Here is an 18088-nt window from a genome sequence, read left to right as displayed (position 1 = left end):
GAGGAAGCAAAGGGGTTTGCGGCTCTGGACTGCTGCCTGCTTCTACCACTTTGGGGCTGGAGGGAGGGAGGGAAGAGGGCTTTGCGGCTCAGAACTGCTGCTGCACTGGTTCTTCAGGGCAGGAGTGGGAATTGACAAAGTTTCTAACACACTCTCAATTAACCAGAAAAACAGGTATCCAGTCTCCACCAATCTCTGTGGGTGCCAGACAACTGAGATTCTACTGTACCCTGACTAGTTTCTGAGAGTTACGCCTCCTCATTGTCTGTTTCTGGCTGTTTCTGCACTCAGGGGTCAATAAAGCTGGACAGCTAGCCAGAGATTTAAGACTCAGGCCTAGATTCTCTAAAAGTTGCCTTAAAAACCGACGGGCCGCTGTCACACCCATTATAGTAGCGATTTTTAAAAAGTGAGTCATTCTCCAAAAAAGGCTCATGCAAATGAGGTTAGCGGAAAGTAGCAAAGATTCACTAAATTTGAATGTGCCGATCGCTGGTGATAGTAATGGGCACATGTGCAGAATAAAGGCAAAAAAATAAAAATAAAAAAACACCACAAAAAAATAAATAAATTAAAAAAAAAAAAAAAAAAAAAGAGCCGCAAGTAACCCTCCACCCGACAGCGGGAGAGATACCCAATTTCTCCTGCTGTCAAGCAACAAAACACCCAACACCCCCCTCAACAGCGGAAGAGATGCCAAATCTCTCCCACCACCAACCATCCCCCCCCCCCCCCAGGTAGCGAGAGTGCTGGCCAATCTCTCCCACCACCAACTGACACCCCCAACCCCCCTCAGCAGCAGAAGAGATGCCCATGCTCTCCCGCCAGAAGGCAACCCCCCCGTGCTTCCAACAACTCCCCCCCACTCCTCCTTACCTTCAAGATGGCTGGCCGGAGCGATGACTACTCCCTCTGGCCAGCTGGCCCGCCTCTTCAAAATGGTGGGCTTTCCCCTCACCGGTGCATCCTGGGATGCACCGAGGAGGGGCCTGAGACTCTGATTGACCCAGGTTGTTTAAGGCCCCTCCTATGGGTGGGGCAATGAAAGGTTTAAGTGTCTTGCTCAGAGTTACAAGGAGCAGGAAGGGGTCAAACTCACCACCTCAGGGTGCGAGGCAGCAGTTCTAACCATTAAGCCACACTTCCACTCCTTAGCTTTAAGGCCCTTAGTAAATTCCCCCCCTCTGATTTTGATAACTTAATTCAACAATCATGATTACCTAACCACTACCTCTCCCACAGCAATCCTATAAAAATATAATCACACCTAGTCTCCTACATATTAATTATATAAACACATATATATATCTAATGAAGGTTATTTTTATTTTTTACCACCTTTTTGAAGGCATTCACTCAAGGAAGTGTATAGCAAGAATAAGTCAAATATAAGCAATTTCCAAAAGTCATCTACACTATCCACAGCTTAACAAACATACATAATTAAAATAAAAATGACATAAAATACAAAGAGACACTTAAAAATGATCAGTTACAATTATAAACGGTTTCCCTCTTTTTCATTGTTATCATAAATGTCTGACAAAACAAACAAGCTTTCAATAATTTGCAAAATTATTAAGATTTCATATGCCATAATTCATCTGGAAGAGTTGCATACTTTCTAACCTTCCACAGAAAACATTCATTGCCCAGAATTCTCTGAGCAAATGATTTTACATGAAGAAACATCCAAGAACAACTTCCCAGCGGAACACAATGACTTGATGGACAATAGTTCTTCGGGAAGGAACATCACCATTTAAGGTTTTGAAAATAAGAGCGACCTCCCTATCTGAGATCCCACTCCTGCAATGGCATTCTGGGCCAGCTGTAATGACTTCAGCAAATATCCAGGTAGGCTTAAGACGAAGGTATTACAGTAATTGAATAAAGACATCAATAATGCATGTCAAATCTTAAGAAAATTTTCCTGAGATAATCCATTCCTCAATCTTTTCAGTTTGAGAGACTGATGCTTCAAGCTCTTGACTTAGCCTGCACACCATCACAGGGAAGACGACGTGTGCTTTAGTGGTGAATCAACTCGCCTCAGCTGCCTTGAAAATTTCATCAGTCCTCCTACTGACACGAGTCTAGGTTCCTGAAGAAGGGGCTTGCGTCCCTGAAACCAAACCTGGTTGAAGCATACTTCCTTGGGGCCTTGCTTCATTTCACCGGCTCCTTGGACATGATGGAGAACGTGACTTTAAAAACATCATATGGACAGCTAAAGCTCAATAGTCTGCTGGCGTGTCAATCAAAACATTTTTTGTGGGGAGAAGTGGAACAGCGGGAGAGTTTCAGTATGTTCGTACACACATATTTCTTGATTTAGTACACTTATTACCACTCTCTGTGATGGAGTGCAGGCTAAGTTAAGAGCTTTTTTGCTCCGGAAAAGCCGGTCTAGTGAAGCACTAGGAGACTGAGCTTTTTGCCCTCTTCTGAAGCTTACTACCTCACACTGAGGGTTCACTTATTTCTAAAAATTTATTTTAAAACTGTTTATTGTGTATGGGCATTTGACCTGTATTGTACTACGCTAGGTTTCACTGGCAAACGCTGCTTTTGCAGCGTGAAGTATTTTTCTATTTGACATCTCCTTCACAAACAGCGCCAGTGCTGGGCTCATACTTCTAATGCCGCCAGTGTTGCTTATCCACCAGAACTGGGGGACGCTCCACTGAGGAAGGTGGGAGCAGAGAAGGGACAGGAGGGGCACATTTGGGGAAACATGTGGATTTGGAAGTGCGCTCAGCCGCTGGCCTCCCTTAAGAAAAACTAGCCAGCCGTGCAGAGGAGCCAAACTGATCCACACTACAGCTCTGCTCCATTTCTCTTGCCACCCTGACATAAAGGGTGGTGGAAGCTGTGTTAGAAAGTAAGCCCTACATTAGGCCAGTAAAATAAAAAATCTCCTATAACAGCAACTAAAACATATTTAGCAATGAAGGGCCTGATTTACTAGGCTTTTGCTGCCACATTGTTTAAGAAGCTTTACATATCAGGGGATGACGCTAAAGCAGTCGTCACTCGTAAAACATTTTCTCGATGTCTCACACTGGCACACGTTACAAGGACAGGATGAGAGAGACGGAGACCCAAGGCACTTTGCGTGTTCCCAATAAAAGCAGCGTGAGGAAACAGAGCTGGATGCTTTCCTCCATGACATCTAATTTTTTTTATTTTTTTTTAAATGCTGTGCTCTTCATCCTGCCGGTAAAGCCTTGATGCAGTATGCTAGATGGCCCTCTGGGTAGATCCCCCCACAAAGTACTGCGGCCCTCCACATAAGGAAAACCACAGGCAACCATGCTGGCGCCACCCCGGGCTATGTCCAATCAATACGGGCTTATTTCCTGTCCATTTGCTCAGGTCACAGCAGTGAGTCTCATTAATTATTTCTCCTGCCACAGCCTCAAGTGTGTTTCTGACATGAGAAGGGAAAAGCATTTGACCTTTTCAAACCTCCGAACCCCCCTCCTTCACGCCTGTCTAAACTGTGTGTGTGCAGTCAACTCAAAAGACTTTGGGCTTGTGTCCTCCCAGCCGGCGGTTCTGTGATGGGTGGTAGAAGCCGGGCTCTTCAGATGTGCATCAGGGAAGCCTGGTCACAGCACAGACGATGTTTTCTAGGGCGGATCTGGCCTCTGAGGGAGGGAAGCACTGCAGGGCCTCCAGTGCCTTGTTTCCATGGTAACGGCACAGGTCTATCGCCGCACTTACACCTTGACCCGCCTTGATTACTTTTTGCAACTGTGAAGAAAAAGCACGAGAAAATCCACATTAAGGAGACACTATATCTACTTTACTGGAAAGAAAAATATCTCTATGCAAACACAGGGCAATTCTATGATGCATCTCGTGCATGTTTTACTTGCACAAAAGGTTTCTTATAAAACTGCCTGGCCGAATGAACAAGATAGTGTGCATCTAGATTCACACGGTGTGTGTTTATCTGTTTTAATAAGATTGTAAGCTCTACTGAGCAGGGATCATCTCTGACATTATCAGTACATCTAGCGGTGCTACAGAAATGATAAGTAGTAAGAACATAAGAATAGCCTTACTGGGTCAGACCAATGGTCCATCAAGCCCAGTAGACCGTTCTCATGGTGGCCAATCCAGGACACTAGTACTTGGCCAAACCGAAGGAGTAGCAACATTCCAGCATCTCAAAGAAGAGCAAGATTCCGGAACCCCAATGAGAGCAACATTCCAGAGCTGAGATTGTGATGTCATAAAGCCTCGGAGCCAACCTCATCAGTGATGTTACAATGGCTTCATTATCCTACACTTGGCACATATAAGAGCATATGAAGAGCCTTACTGGGTCAGACCAATGGTCCATCAAGCCCAGTAGCCCATTCTTATGGTGGCTAATCCAGGTCCCTAGTACCTGGCCAAAACCCAAAGAGTAGCAACATTCCATGCGGAATCCCCAAAGAGTAGCAACAATCCATGCTGCCGATCCAGGGCAAGCAGTAGCTTCCCCCATGTCTGTCTCAATAACAGACTATGGACTTTTCCTCCAAGAATTTGTCCAAATCTTTCTTAAAACCAGCTAGTAGTACTAGTAAGAATGAAATTGCGCATTTTAGTTTAAATTTGTTTTATAAGCCAATTACAAAAACATCTAAAGCTTAGCAATACATAACCCATGCACATGGTATCTAGCCAACAAGTTTTGAAATATTCTCCCCACCTCCCCTCTACCCCAAACACTCTCCCTCTCTTAATGAATAAAATAGGAATGAATTTAAAAAACACAGTACCGCATAGCTACCCAATAACTTTCAAGCTCCAGTCAGGTATAACTACAGCTTCCAAAATAAGCGAGAGACTTAGGCTCCCACTATTCGTCTGGAGCACAGCATCTACCCTACCCGGCTCCTTCACTATAAATAATCGTCTAAACCAGGGGTAGAGGCAAGTCCAGTCCTCAAAAGCCACAGGCAGGTCAGGTTTTCAGGATATCCACAATAAATATGGATTTACATGTCAAGGAGGAAGTGCATGTAAATCCATCTCATACATAGTCATTGTGGATATCCTGAAAACCTGACCTGCCTGTGGCTCTCGAGGACCGGACTTGCCTATCCCAAAGATTATTAAAGTGATAATGCATTTAACAGCATACTTCTTGCTCTAGCAGATAATGCTTGAATACAAGGATCCCCCCACCTTCCAAAGTTGTCACTTTCTCTTAAAGGTATGACAGGCGTCCTGAGCTTGTAGCATCAGTAAGCTATGAAATGCTGCTTTCTGGTGCCAGGCATCAGGGCAAGAGCCAATCCTGCGGGATACTTCTCTTCCCCGCAACACAGGCTTTGCTCAGTAATAGAAAAAAATACACCAGCATGTGCACCTTGGAGCTGGGGTAAATTGGTATAAGAATGTGTGTTTGCTTTAATGGGCACCTTTTACTCAAGTCAACGGGCTTTGAAGAATCAAGTAGCCAGCTCTGGGGTGGAGGGGCAATGTGGAGGAGTAGAGCAGAGTCAGTCACAGACCTAAGCAATTTCTGATGGGTAAACGGACACACTGAGGGAACAGTAGCAACTTGAATACACACAAGGATTAGCCTAATGGTTAGAGCAGCAGGCAGAGAACCAGGAAAGCCTGGATCAACTATCACTGCAGCCCTCCGTCATCTGTAGTGAATGTATTCTGCTACCATATCAGGCAGTATATAAAGAAATTAAATTGAAAAAATAGCCACAATTTTTCGGTTCTGGCATTTCAGAAACAACGCAGCCACCTCTGAGGTGGAGCATGTGACAGCACAGTTGCAGCGGATGGAAGGCAGTCTCATTTCTACAAACACAGCTGTGTGGGCAGTGAAGCAGTCACTAGAGGACAATGAAGGATGCTATCGAAGCCTCCCCTCTTGACAAGGGGCGGTAAGTTTGAGGTGGGGGGGGGAATAGAACTGTACTTTAACCCAGCCTTCCCCCCCACCCCATGGATCATGAATTCCAATTGGCCAGAGGTCCTCTCTGTGAAGACCATTACTGGTCGTCATGGCAACTTGCTCCGCAGGAGATACACAGAGCAGCCTCTCTAACCCCCCCCCCCAAAGTCCAAGAAAAAATTTCCATTGTTCCATAGCTGGGCTTTGTACTCCAGTGTCTGACAGCTGAAGAGGCTTTTACTGGGTCCAGATCTCGGCTGAATTGGTTCAATGGCTGCAGAAGCAAAATCGGATTTAAGCACCAGAGTCTGAAAGGAAAGCCCCACTTCCCACGATGCAGCGATTGCATTTGATTCATTGCAGCCCACCCTACAAGGCTCTAATTTAATCAAATTAAAATTCAGGATTTTCATTTGGCAAGTGAATATAGGGAGATTCTTTTTTAATGTAAACAACTGATTTTTGAATATTTAGGAAAATGCAGCAATGGACAGCAGCCAGGAATGAAAACGTGATAACTTGAGACCTGCATTTCGGAAAGCTCCATGCCACTGTGGTAGCCTCGCCCCGATATCTGTTTCTGTTTATAAGTGTTTGTGGCCCAGGAAAAAAAAATATATAAGAATATGATTGTTGCTGTACTGGGTCAGACTAAGAGTCCTTCTAGTTTATGATCTGATTTATTTATTCAATTTTCTCTACCATTCTCCCAGGGGAGCTCAAAACAGTTCACATGAATTTATTCAGGTCCTCAAGCATTTTCCCCTGTCTGTCCCGGTGGGCTCACAATCTATCTAATGTACCTGGGGCAATGGGGGGATTAAGTGACTTGCCCAGGGTCACAAGGAGCAGCGTGGGGTTGAACCCATGACCTCAGCGTGCGGAGGCTGTAGCTTTAACCACTGCATCACTCTAGAAATCAAAATGTAGCAAAATTGAGCCAAGTATAGGACAATCAAGCCATTGTGACATCACTGATGAGGTTGGCTCTTATTGGTGGAATGAGGCATTATGATGTCACAATACCAGCTCTGCTTATCAGAGGCTGAAACTTGTCACACTATTTATTTATTCAGTTTCTATACTGTTCTTCCAGGAGAGCTACATGAATTTATTCAGATACTCAAGCATTTTCCCCTGTCTATCTTGGTGAGCTCACAATCTATCTAATGTACCTGGGGCAATGGGGGGATTAAGTGACTTACCCAGGGTCACAAGGAGCAACGTGGATTGGAACCCACAACCTCAGGGTGCTGAGGCTGTAGCTTTAACCACTGCGTAACACTCTCCCCTTATCTTCTGCCTCTACTCTTCAATCTATGTACTTCCTTCATCACAGGACTCTATGGACTTCTAAGTTATTTGGGGCTGGGCTAACTTAAAATAAACTGTAATTGCCCTCCCTAAAGAGGCAAGGAATGTTTGGAAAATCACCCATCTTGGGAACTAAAATATACAGTTCTGAGCCCAAATGTATGCAGGTAGTATATTTTTAAACAGCATTTCAAATTTAACAATTCTATGCTCAAGTGCATTTCATATTGTTAATCTCATATCCTGCTCCAAGAGTGGGCAGTAAGGATGCTGAAATATCCTCTTGCAAATGAATTGTAGCTAGCCTAGATAACAAACTTATTCCGGGAGGTCCCAGGCCCTTCTCTAAGGTTCTCAATATTTGACAGCCTCGTTTTCATAATCTTCATGCGAGATAGGAATGGGTTGAGATCCACAGTATGATTTGGCACTGTTAATTGTTGACATGAATACTCCTTTGCAAGGTTCCAGGCTTTAATTGGAAAACACCAGAGCTTTGTACACTGCATTATCAGTGAGCACTTACCTATTGGTGCTCAAGAAAGCTGCCGCCTTGAACTGCAAGGTATAGGCAGAATAGAAGTCCCTAATGTAATGTATAAGCCTGTAACCACTATGCTGCTCCAGAGCGGGGCCTTGAGTGTCTGAGCATGCTCGAGGCCTGCTGGTTCCTGCCTTCTTCGAGATTCTGTGGAGCTAGCATGGGCAGGAGCGATTCGGGATCACTTCATAGAAACATAGAAAATGACGGCAGAAAAGGGCTACGGCCCATCTAGTCTGCCCACATTAGTGACCCACCTCCTAACTCCATGAAGAGATCCTACATGCCAATCCCATCTTTTCTTAATATCTGGCATGCTGCTGGCCTTAATTACCTGTAGTGGAAGATTATTCCAGTGGTCAACCACCCTTTTGGTGAAGAAATATTTTCTGGTGTCGCCATGAAATTTCCCGCCCCTGATTTTCAGCGGATGCCCTCTTGTTGCCTTGGGTCCTTTAAGAAAGAAGATATCTTCTTCCACCTTGATACGGCCCATGATATATTTGAATGTCTCGATCATGTCTCCCCTCTCTCTGCGTTCCTCGAGTGAGTAAAGCTGCAACTTACCCAGCCGTTCCTCATATGGGAGATCCTTGAGTCCTGAGACCATCCTGGTGGCCATTCGCTGAACCGACTCAATTATCTGCACATCCTTTTGGTAATGTGGCCTCCAGAATTGTACACAGTATTCCAGATGGGGTCTCACCATGGATCTGTACAACGGCATTATGACCTTGGGCTTACGGCTGACGAAACTTCTACGGATACAACCCATGATTTGTCTAGCCTTGGATGAAGCTTTCTCCACTTGATTGGCAGTCTTCATGTCTTCGCTAATGATCATTCCCAAGTCTCATTCCGCATCGAAGAGGCCACTAGATTATCATGGCTTCTAAGACAGACTTGGGGACAGCCTGTGGGTGGTGTGAGGGTGAAGCTTGTGGTCAGGGGGGCAACATAGCTTAAACTGAATGGCAAAATTCTGCTGCAGATTCATCTTTGGTCACCCTCTACCATGCTATATTCATGTCTTACATGTGTCGGGGTGACATCTGCCTAGGGCTTTGAAGATCTCCTATTCATCTGTCAGTGCTTCATTCATGCTTCAAACAATTTTCTGTCAACAAGTAAGATGGAGTCAGGCACAGAAGCAGATGATGTCATCTGATGACACCAAGACAAACCAGCTCACCAAGGACCAGATGAACTAAACCTGTTTTAAGAGCTTTAGTGATCATTGCATTTGCCAACCCGATGCAGAAAACCTGGTTTTCTGCATGACAGCTCATGCAAATAAGCTGATTAATATTAAAATGCCATGTAAACTAGTAGAACAACTGATGCCCTAACATGGCTTCCCGATGCACTAAAAAAGTGATCGTTTTCAGCAATCCAAAAAAAGCAACTGGTCTAGACCAATTGCTCACCTATGTAACTTTTTTTTTTTTTTTTTATGAGCATAGATGTTGTGCATATTACACATGCACAATATCAGCCCCAAAAAAGAACTTCCCGCCCGCTGATGACAGCCCTCCCCAATGAACTGGCATTGGGAACCAACACCCCCCCCCCCCTGCACCAATGAAAACAGCAGGAGGAATGTCCACTTCCTCCTGCCATGCTGACCCACCTCCCCTGCAAGAAAAAATGGCAGAAGGGATGCCCATTCCCTCCTGCCATGATGACTCCATCCCCCCATGCGGCAGCGAAATGGAAGGAAGGATGCCTACTCCCGCGCCAGGCACCTCCCCCAAACATCCCCTCCCTTCCCCTGAAAAAAAGGCAGGAGGGATGTCCACTTCCTCCTGTTACCTGAAGTCCCCTGAAACCCCACCCCCATCCTCTGACCCCCCCCCACTCCCCGTATCTTTTTAGAGAAGTTGGAGCAGGAGGAGAGCCTGGCAGGTCAGGACAAGGTAAGACACTGCATTTGAAAATTAACCAACCCTCCCCCCCCCCCCCCGATTTATATTCCAGTCAACCTTTTTTTCTAATTTTTTTTGGGGGGGAAAAGGTTGCTTCGGTTTATATTCGAGTACATATTGTAATTCTTCATTGCCCCAGGTAGAAAACTTAAATTATAAGTCCACTAGGACAGAGGAAGTACCTGCATATTCCCATAATTTTATAAAATGCACAGAAAATTGTGTGTGGAGGAGAGTAAACAGTGGAGTGCCTCAGGGATCTGTACTGGGACCGGTGCTATTTAACTTATTTATAAATGATCTGGAAATTGGAATGATGAGTGAGGTGATTAAATTTGCTGATGACACTAAAATGTTCAAAGTTGTTAAAACGCATGCAGATTGTGAAAAATTGCAGGTGGACCTTAGGAAATTGGAAGACTGGGTGTCCAAGTGGCAGATGAAATTTAATGTGGAAAAATTAAAAGTGATGCATATTGGGAAAAATAACCTGAATCATAGTTACTGGATGCTAGGGTCCACCTTGGGGGTTAGTGCCCAAGAAAAGGATCTGGGTGTCATTGTAGACAAAACGATGAAACCTTCTGCCCAATGTGTGGTGGCAGCCAAAAAAGCAAACAGGATGCTGGAAATTATTTAAAAAGGGATGGTTAACAAAACTAAGAATGTCATAATGCCCCTGTATCACTCCATAGTGCAACCTCATTTGGAGTATTACGTTGAATTCTGGTCTCCTTATCTCAAGAAAGATATAGTAGCACTAGAAAAGGTTCAAAGAAGAGCGACCAAGATGGTAAAGGGGATGGAACTCCTCTCGTACGAAGCAAGACTAAAACGGTTAGGGCTCTTCAGCTTGGAAAAAAGACGGCTGAGGGGAGATAGGATTGAAGTCTACAAAATCCTGAGTGGAGTAGAACGTGTACAAGTGGATCGATTTTTCACTCCATCAAAAATTACAAAGACTAGGGAACACTTGATGAAGTTACACAGAAATACTTTTAAAACCAATAGGAGAAAATTTTTTTCACTCAGAGAATAGTTAAGCTCTGGAATGCATTGCCAGAGGATGTGGTAAGAGCAGATAGCATAGCTGGTTTTAAAAATAGGTTTGGACAAGTTCCTGGAGGAAAAGTCTATAGTTTGTTATTGAGAAGACATGAGGAAGCTACTGCTTGTCCTGTATTGGTAGCATGGAATGTTGCTACTCCTTGGGTTTTGGCCAGGTACTAGGGACCTGGATTGGCCACTGTGAGAACGGGTTACTGGGCTTGATGGACCATTGGTCTGATCCAGTAAGACTATTCTTATGTTCTTAATTGAACAAGCTAATTAGCGTCAATAATTGGCAATTCAACAAGCAATCAGAATTAATTACAAGTAAATTTTGCATGCGAGTCTAAAGATGGGCTGTTGAAATGGAAGTTACGTGAGAAGTTAAAGAATAAGGAAGCAGTTCCCAGGCATAAGCATTATTCTATAAACCGTGCTTAGCTTTAAGTGCTGTTTCTAGAATAGCACTTTCTCAGCACTGATTTTTTGAGGCGCCATTTATAGAATTTATCTCATATGTACGGTGCTGTGTCCATCTGGTAGCATGATAGAAACGATAAGTTTGGTAGATCTAAACCACTTTAGCTGTACTATGGAAAGGCAGTATATCAAATCCACTTTAGTGAGGTTTGGCCCCCTCTTTCTCTTGGAGCACATTACAATTGGTCAAAATGGTCAATTTCATGAAATTATACTCACCTTAGCAAAGTCAAGTAAGCATCCTTTCAGTTGTGCCTTGGGAGGGAAAAGAACAAAGATGTCAGAAAATAGCTGAAAATACACCTTTAAGACTACAAAAGAGGAGAGGAAAAGCAAAGGATGGACCTTCTCACAAGAAAAGTTATGAAAAAAGATACCAACCATACATTATACTGTATAGACCAGTGGTCCCCAACCCTGTCCTGGAGGACCACCAGGCCAGTCGGGTTTTAAGGCTAGCCCTAATGAATATGCATAGAGCACATTTGCATGCCTGTTACTTCCATTATATGGAAATCTCTCTCATGCATATTCATTAGGGCTAGCCTGAAAACCTGATTGGCCTGGTGGTCCTCCAGGACAGGGTTGGGGACCACTGCTATAGACTATTGCAGTCTGTTGCTCTTGGGAGTACCAGACTTAGTTTTGGGTGCACTTCAGGTGGCCCAGAATTCAGTGGTACACTCTCTATTTAAATTGGACAGACGGGAGCATGTAACAGAATATTTTATAAGGTTGTATTGGCTGAAAGTAAGGGACAAGATACGTAACAAGCTTTTCGTAAATGTTTTCCTGTGCTTACAGAAGTTGGTCCCTAAACACCTTGTCAGGACATCTTGCTGCATGAGCCAGCTCGACTGCTTTGCTCAATTGAGCATTGCGATCTGTCTGTTCCATCTGTGCGGGATTTAAGGCTTTCCTCTTCCAGAAACAGTATCTTTCACTGCATCGGCCCTAGAGAGTGGAACAACCTTCCTGGATACATTCACCAACAGCAAAATCTACAGAACTTTAGGAAAATGCTGAAAAGACATCTGTTCTGTAAAATGAAATATAGGATCTGAGTTTGGTTGAGGGTGAAGGAGTGATGACTGTTGAATGCTGAGTCACGGAGGTGTTCAATGGTCTGGTCTGTTTTATATGGCATAATGATGTCTGCCATTGAGGCATCTTGTTTGCCTTATATAATTTTATATTTTGACGTATGTTAGGGTTTCAGCAGGTTTTGCCTTAAATGATATTAGTTGTTGATGCGATGTGTATGTCATATGCAATTTGATTTTCTATGTAAGTATGTAATTTGATATAGTGTGTTTTTGTATTGATTTGTACGACAAATATTTATGTCTTATTTTGTATGCTCATATGCAACTCGCCCTGGATAAGGAATGTTTTAAAACATTTAGGGGGCTGGACTGGAAGAGACTCGATGGGAGACAACAGTGTTATCAATGGTTAGGTAAACATCCTAAATTTCACAATTTCTACAACAAACAGTAGCTGAAAGGATTACCAAATATATAATAAGATCTATCCATGAGGGTGACCCTGTTTTATATTGGGAAGCGACTAAAGCAGTGCTCTAGGAGGCGATTATTGTCAATACAAGCCAAGCGGAAAATGCGAGATAAGGAAATTCTTTATCTGACTAAGCAGCTTTGAAGTGCCGGGCAAAGATTTGGACACACTCCCAGCTCAACTCATAAAAGATCTTTGATAGCACTCTAAGTAGCCCTGAATGAAGACCTCCATCAGAGAACACTCAAAACTATGGCATATTATAAATATGAATTTTATAAACATGGCCAGAAAAGTGTTCATTTGTTAGCACATTTGATTTCAAGAAAGAAAGGATGTTGGAAAATATTGAGATTATGAGAACCACCGCAGTGACAAAACAATGTGTGATGCATTTTGTTGAGTTCTGTCTCCCTCCTTTTAATATAACTTGTAAAACACTTAGAAATTTTGATTTGCGTTTAATCAAAATTTTAATTAAAACTCTCCAGAAGATAGCTTACTTGGCACTCAGTATCTGGATGGCCTTGAGCTGCCTCAGCTCACCCAGCCTCAAATGGATATTTTAAATGCGTCTATCCAGGAAGCAGAAGTAGAGTTAGCCAAAGGCAAAGCCCATGTTTATAAGCTCCTGGAATGGATGGTTTCAGGGCAGAATTTTACAAACTTACGAAAGCATATATTGTGATACCTATTACTAATATGCTTAACATCATTGTTAATGAAGAAGCGATGCCAGACCATATTAATGTTGTTAAATCATTGTACTTTCTAATGAATTCATGCTGACCTATTTCACTATTAAAACCATGAGGTAAAACTCTTAGCCAAGGTCATGGCCAATCGGCTGGCAAGAATATTTCCTGCAATTAAACATGACTCCCAAGTAGGGTTCGTTAGAAATAGATCATTAGCCAAGAGTTTGAGGAAAATATTAACATCCTTGGAACATCGAGCTTGGAAGGGCAATTCTTCACTGTTAATCAACTTTGAACTAAAGCTGAGAAATGTTTGACTGTGTTCACTGGGACTATCTATATGGTATTCTAGATAAATATGGTTTTTCTGGACGCTTTGTGTCAATGATAAAAACTTCTCCTAGAGCAAGTCTCTTGGTTAACAGACTGCGGTCCAACCTATTTCAGATCTGTCAGGGTATATGACAAGAGTGCCCCTTATCACTTCTACTGTTTGTCCTTTCTTTGGACCCTCTTCTTCAGGATATATATACTAACCCAGATATTCAAGGAGTGCGGATTGGTGATGTTTGCTTTAAGCTGGTGCCTTTGCAGGCAAGTCACTTAATCCCCCCATTGTCCCAGGTACATTAGATAAGAGTGTGAGCACACCAGGACAGACAGGGAAAAAATACTTGAGTATCTGAATGTAAACCACTTAGACTATAAATGGTATATAAATACTTAAATAAATAAATAAATATTGGTCCATCTTACTAATCCTTATAGATCTTTGAAAGCGCTCACAGAAAATTTCACTGAATATGGAGATTTTACGAGTCTGCACTTAAAACTTATTAAAATCTGAGGCTTTACCATCTTTGGAGGAGAAGAAAATTTTATGAACATAAGAATTGCTGCTGCTGGGTCAGACCAGTGGTCCATTGTGCCCAGCAGTACGCTCCCGTGGCAGCTCCTAGGTCAAAGACTAGTGCTTTGAGACCAGCCCTACCTGCGTACGTTCTTTGCATTATTTGGGGATTCAATTGCTAGCCTCCACTGAGTCCTTATATTTTTTAAAGGTTACACACCTTATGGAGGCTACAAAGAGTCAATTTTAAGGATGGAGATTTACCCTTATCGCTTATTGGTAGAATAGCACTGATTAAAATGGTGGTTTTCCTGTAATGGCTGTATATGTTACAAATGCTGCTGCTTAAACTGCTGAAGAAGGATCTTAGGAGTTTAGATCAATTTTTGTCCCAGTTTTGCTGGATCCAGTGTAAACCAAAGATCTAATAGACCCTTCTTCTTGGCAATTGGAGAAGGGGTGGGCGGTGGCGGCTGGGTATTCCTAACTTTAACCTTTATAATACATCGTGCTTGCTGAGACATTTCAAAGAATGGATGATGGATGAGCAACAATTTACCCTAATCATGATGGAATCTGCTTTTTATGCCCCTTATTGTTTGCAATCCTTATTACACTTTGAGCTTGCAAAAATGTGTTTACTTAGACCTATGAGGGAGGTGTGAAGGTTCTTTGCATGCCATATGGAAGTTGACCCACTGGTAACAGATCAATTGTCTATACGGGGGAACCTAACCTTTCCGCCTGAGTTGGATAACCCCGTGTTTTTAGAATGGGAATAACAAGGATTTATCCTGTTAGAGCACATCCTTACGGAGGAGAGAGATATGATATCTCTTGATGGTATTTGAGAGAAAATGGGTCCTCGATGGGGAGATACCTTTGCATATTGTCAGCTTAATTATTAAGTCCTTGTGGCATGAACTCATCCAACTGTATATGGGACAACATAGTCAAAAGACATTTAGGACTCAGATATATCTGTTTCGGCTCTTCATAAGGTTCTGTATTTATTTGAGCATGACAAAGACTTTCAGGGGATTAGGATGGGTTGGGCAAGGGACCTTAAATTATGTTTGGATCATTGGAATTTGCTGAGTAACATTAGGGCAATAACTAATTTGCTTGGGGGTGCTGTGCTGCGTGAGTGCTACTTTAGGGTATTCTGTCATGCATACTTTTACGTTTCAAGTTTATTAAAATTTGATATAATCGTCTATTCAAGATTTCTAGGCGAAATACAAAAATAAAATTATACAGGGATAAAATTTATAAATATAACATCAGACTTAACAGTCATACCGAAACATGAGGGTAGACGGGGTGGAACTACAATTGTTGAGATAAGAAGAACATTCAAGGATAGGGGGTTAGATGACAGAAAATAGGTTCTTTCTTTTAGTATAGCGACATTAAGTAGCTTCAAGGTTATGTCTAAAATGCATCTTTAAACAGATGGCCTTTCAATTTCCCTTTAACATGGTCTAATTGTTGTTCTTCTCTTAGTTCTTAGGGAAGAGTGTTCTACAGCTGTGGAGCTGTGACAGAGCGTCTTGTCCCAATTATTTTTAACAAAGGTACAGATAATAATTGCTGGTCGATAGATTGTAGCGTGTGTAACCGTGTGTATGGTATTAATAGATTGTATATGAATTCAGGTGTTTTTGCCTTAATCGTTTTATGCATTAACAGGCATATCTTATAATCTATTCTATGTACAACAGGTAGCCAGTGAGTTCTCTTTAGAAGCGGACAGACATGATCATATTTTTTTGGCATTCAAAATAATTTTTATTGCTGCATTTTGAATTATTTGAAGGCACCTTATTTATTTATTTTTTTTTAGTTATTCCTTTAAACAATTATATTACATTACATTAGAGATTTCTATTCCGCCATTACCTTGCGGTTCAAGGCAAATTACAAAAGAATTATACACAGTGGGTTACAATGGAAGATTATTTGTCATTTCTAGAGAGGTAAAGAGAAGTCCGGTAGTTTCAGTGTGGCGGGAAGAGGGAGGAAGGACGGTATATATGATGTTAGGACTGTTTCAGGAATTTCTTGAAGAGTATAGTTTTTATTTCTTTTCTGAACATCTTGTAGTCTGGGGCAACCCATCACCTATTAATCCTATTATAATAAGCAATTCTAGAATAAGTATCTATATGTTTGTAAGTTCTAAAATCTTTTATATTATTTTACAATCTACTTAGTCTATTAGAAAGCTTATGAATAGTACAATAAATAAATTAATGCTATAATAAATCTTCTTATGTTTACAAATTATAAAGTCTTATATATTATTTTGTAATAAGTGACTTTTCTTACACAAATAGGTTTAAAGAGCAGTAGACTCCCTCCAATTCTAAGGAGCAGCCATGGCTCCTCAGCTCAACTCAGCAAGAGTCACCTTAGTGTAACAAGAATTAAGTTACAAGAACAGAATTTGTCCCTCTGTGGTTGTCACCTTAAAGTATGTTCTTGGCATATGAATGTTGAACTCCAGCAAGGATGCATTTGTAAGCGGGTTTAACCACAATGGAGGGGCAGTTGACGTAGAGATATGAGTGGTGTTTTAGAAAAGTAAGCTGTGTTGAGCAATGCTGATCTCTATCACTATAGGAAATATCGATTTTTCAGAGAAGAAAGTGTGGTTGCAGCAACTTAAAAAAAAAAATCAAAAAAATCCCAGTACTATATTCCTTGTTTGTCAATCAAGCAGTTAAATGAAAATTAAATTAAAAGAAGCTTAATAGCCAATCAAATGAAGTCGTTTGAGGAAATTTATAATAAATATAGTCTACAACTAACCAGTATACTAAATGGATGCAACTAAAGCAATGTGCTAGCGCATTTCCAGATTTAAATAAATTAAAGTCTACGCCTGACCTTCTACACCAAAGTATTACTATCACTCCTCTCAAAGGCGTTGCCTCTAAATGGTATGGATTACTGTGTCGAGCATTACCGATATCTGTATCAACGCTGATGAGTCTCTGGCAACCTGATTTAGATATATCCACAAATGATAAAGTATGGTAAGTGGTATGGACAAGACTATTTAAATCAACTTGTTTTGCTTCAGTACTCCAATCAATATATTTTTTTTTACATCAGACTCACTGGACTCCACAGAAGATTGCTAAATTCTCGCATAAAGTTTCTAATCTATGTTGGTCATGTGAGAAATCTGTGGGTACATTGCCTCATATGATATTTCAATGTTCCAAGCTCAAGATTTATTGGGAAATAGTTTGGAATACCATTTCCACTATATTAATGATCCAAGAGCCGTTAAATCTCAAAATTATTGTTTTAGGACAACAGGGCCTCACGCAACCCCTTTCAGAGGCCATTAAAAACATTTTGCACTGTTGGAAGAATCTATCCAAGGTAGAGTTCATGGCATGGTGAAACATTATGTATTACTAACAAATATGAAAGTGTAATTGCAGGAAAACATCATTCCACTAGCACATTCTTCAAAATATGGAGCCCGGTACAAACTTATTGCGCTTTAGACCACTGTCAAACAGAATTTCATAATATATTACTATTCTAAATTTATTTAACTGATGATACTTCTTGAAAGTTCCATTATATTTTAATATGATTGCTGTGTATCATATGCTGACAAAATATGTGCTGGTCAACCTTATTCATTTAATATATACATTTTATGTATATATCATTTTTTTTTTATATATACATTTTATGTATATACATTGTATGTGTATGTATATATATATATATATATATATATATACACACACACACACACATAATGACTTG

The 18088-nt window shown here is 41.5% G+C and overlaps 1 protein-coding gene across 3 annotated transcripts in view; it reads right to left on the bottom strand.

Moving 5' to 3' along the window:
• Positions 1-1303: 1303 nt before the first annotated feature.
• The window catches only part of PDSS2 (decaprenyl diphosphate synthase subunit 2), a 349455-nt gene continuing 332670 nt past the window's right edge, over positions 1304-18088 (bottom strand). For all 3 annotated transcript variants that reach the window (XM_033939273.1, XM_033939274.1, XM_033939276.1), the window contains exons 8-9: positions 11447-11482; positions 1304-3759 (exon numbers count right to left, since the gene is read on the bottom strand). In XM_033939273.1, the coding sequence (XP_033795164.1) occupies positions 3601-3759; positions 11447-11482 (195 nt within the window). In that variant the 3' untranslated portion in view covers positions 1304-3600. The remainder of the gene's footprint in view (positions 3760-11446; positions 11483-18088) is intronic.

Source organism: Geotrypetes seraphini, chromosome 3 (assembly GCF_902459505.1).
Source record: "Geotrypetes seraphini chromosome 3, aGeoSer1.1, whole genome shotgun sequence".
NCBI lineage: Eukaryota > Metazoa > Chordata > Amphibia > Gymnophiona > Dermophiidae > Geotrypetes > Geotrypetes seraphini.
This window is presented reverse-complemented; position numbering and strand designations above follow the sequence as displayed.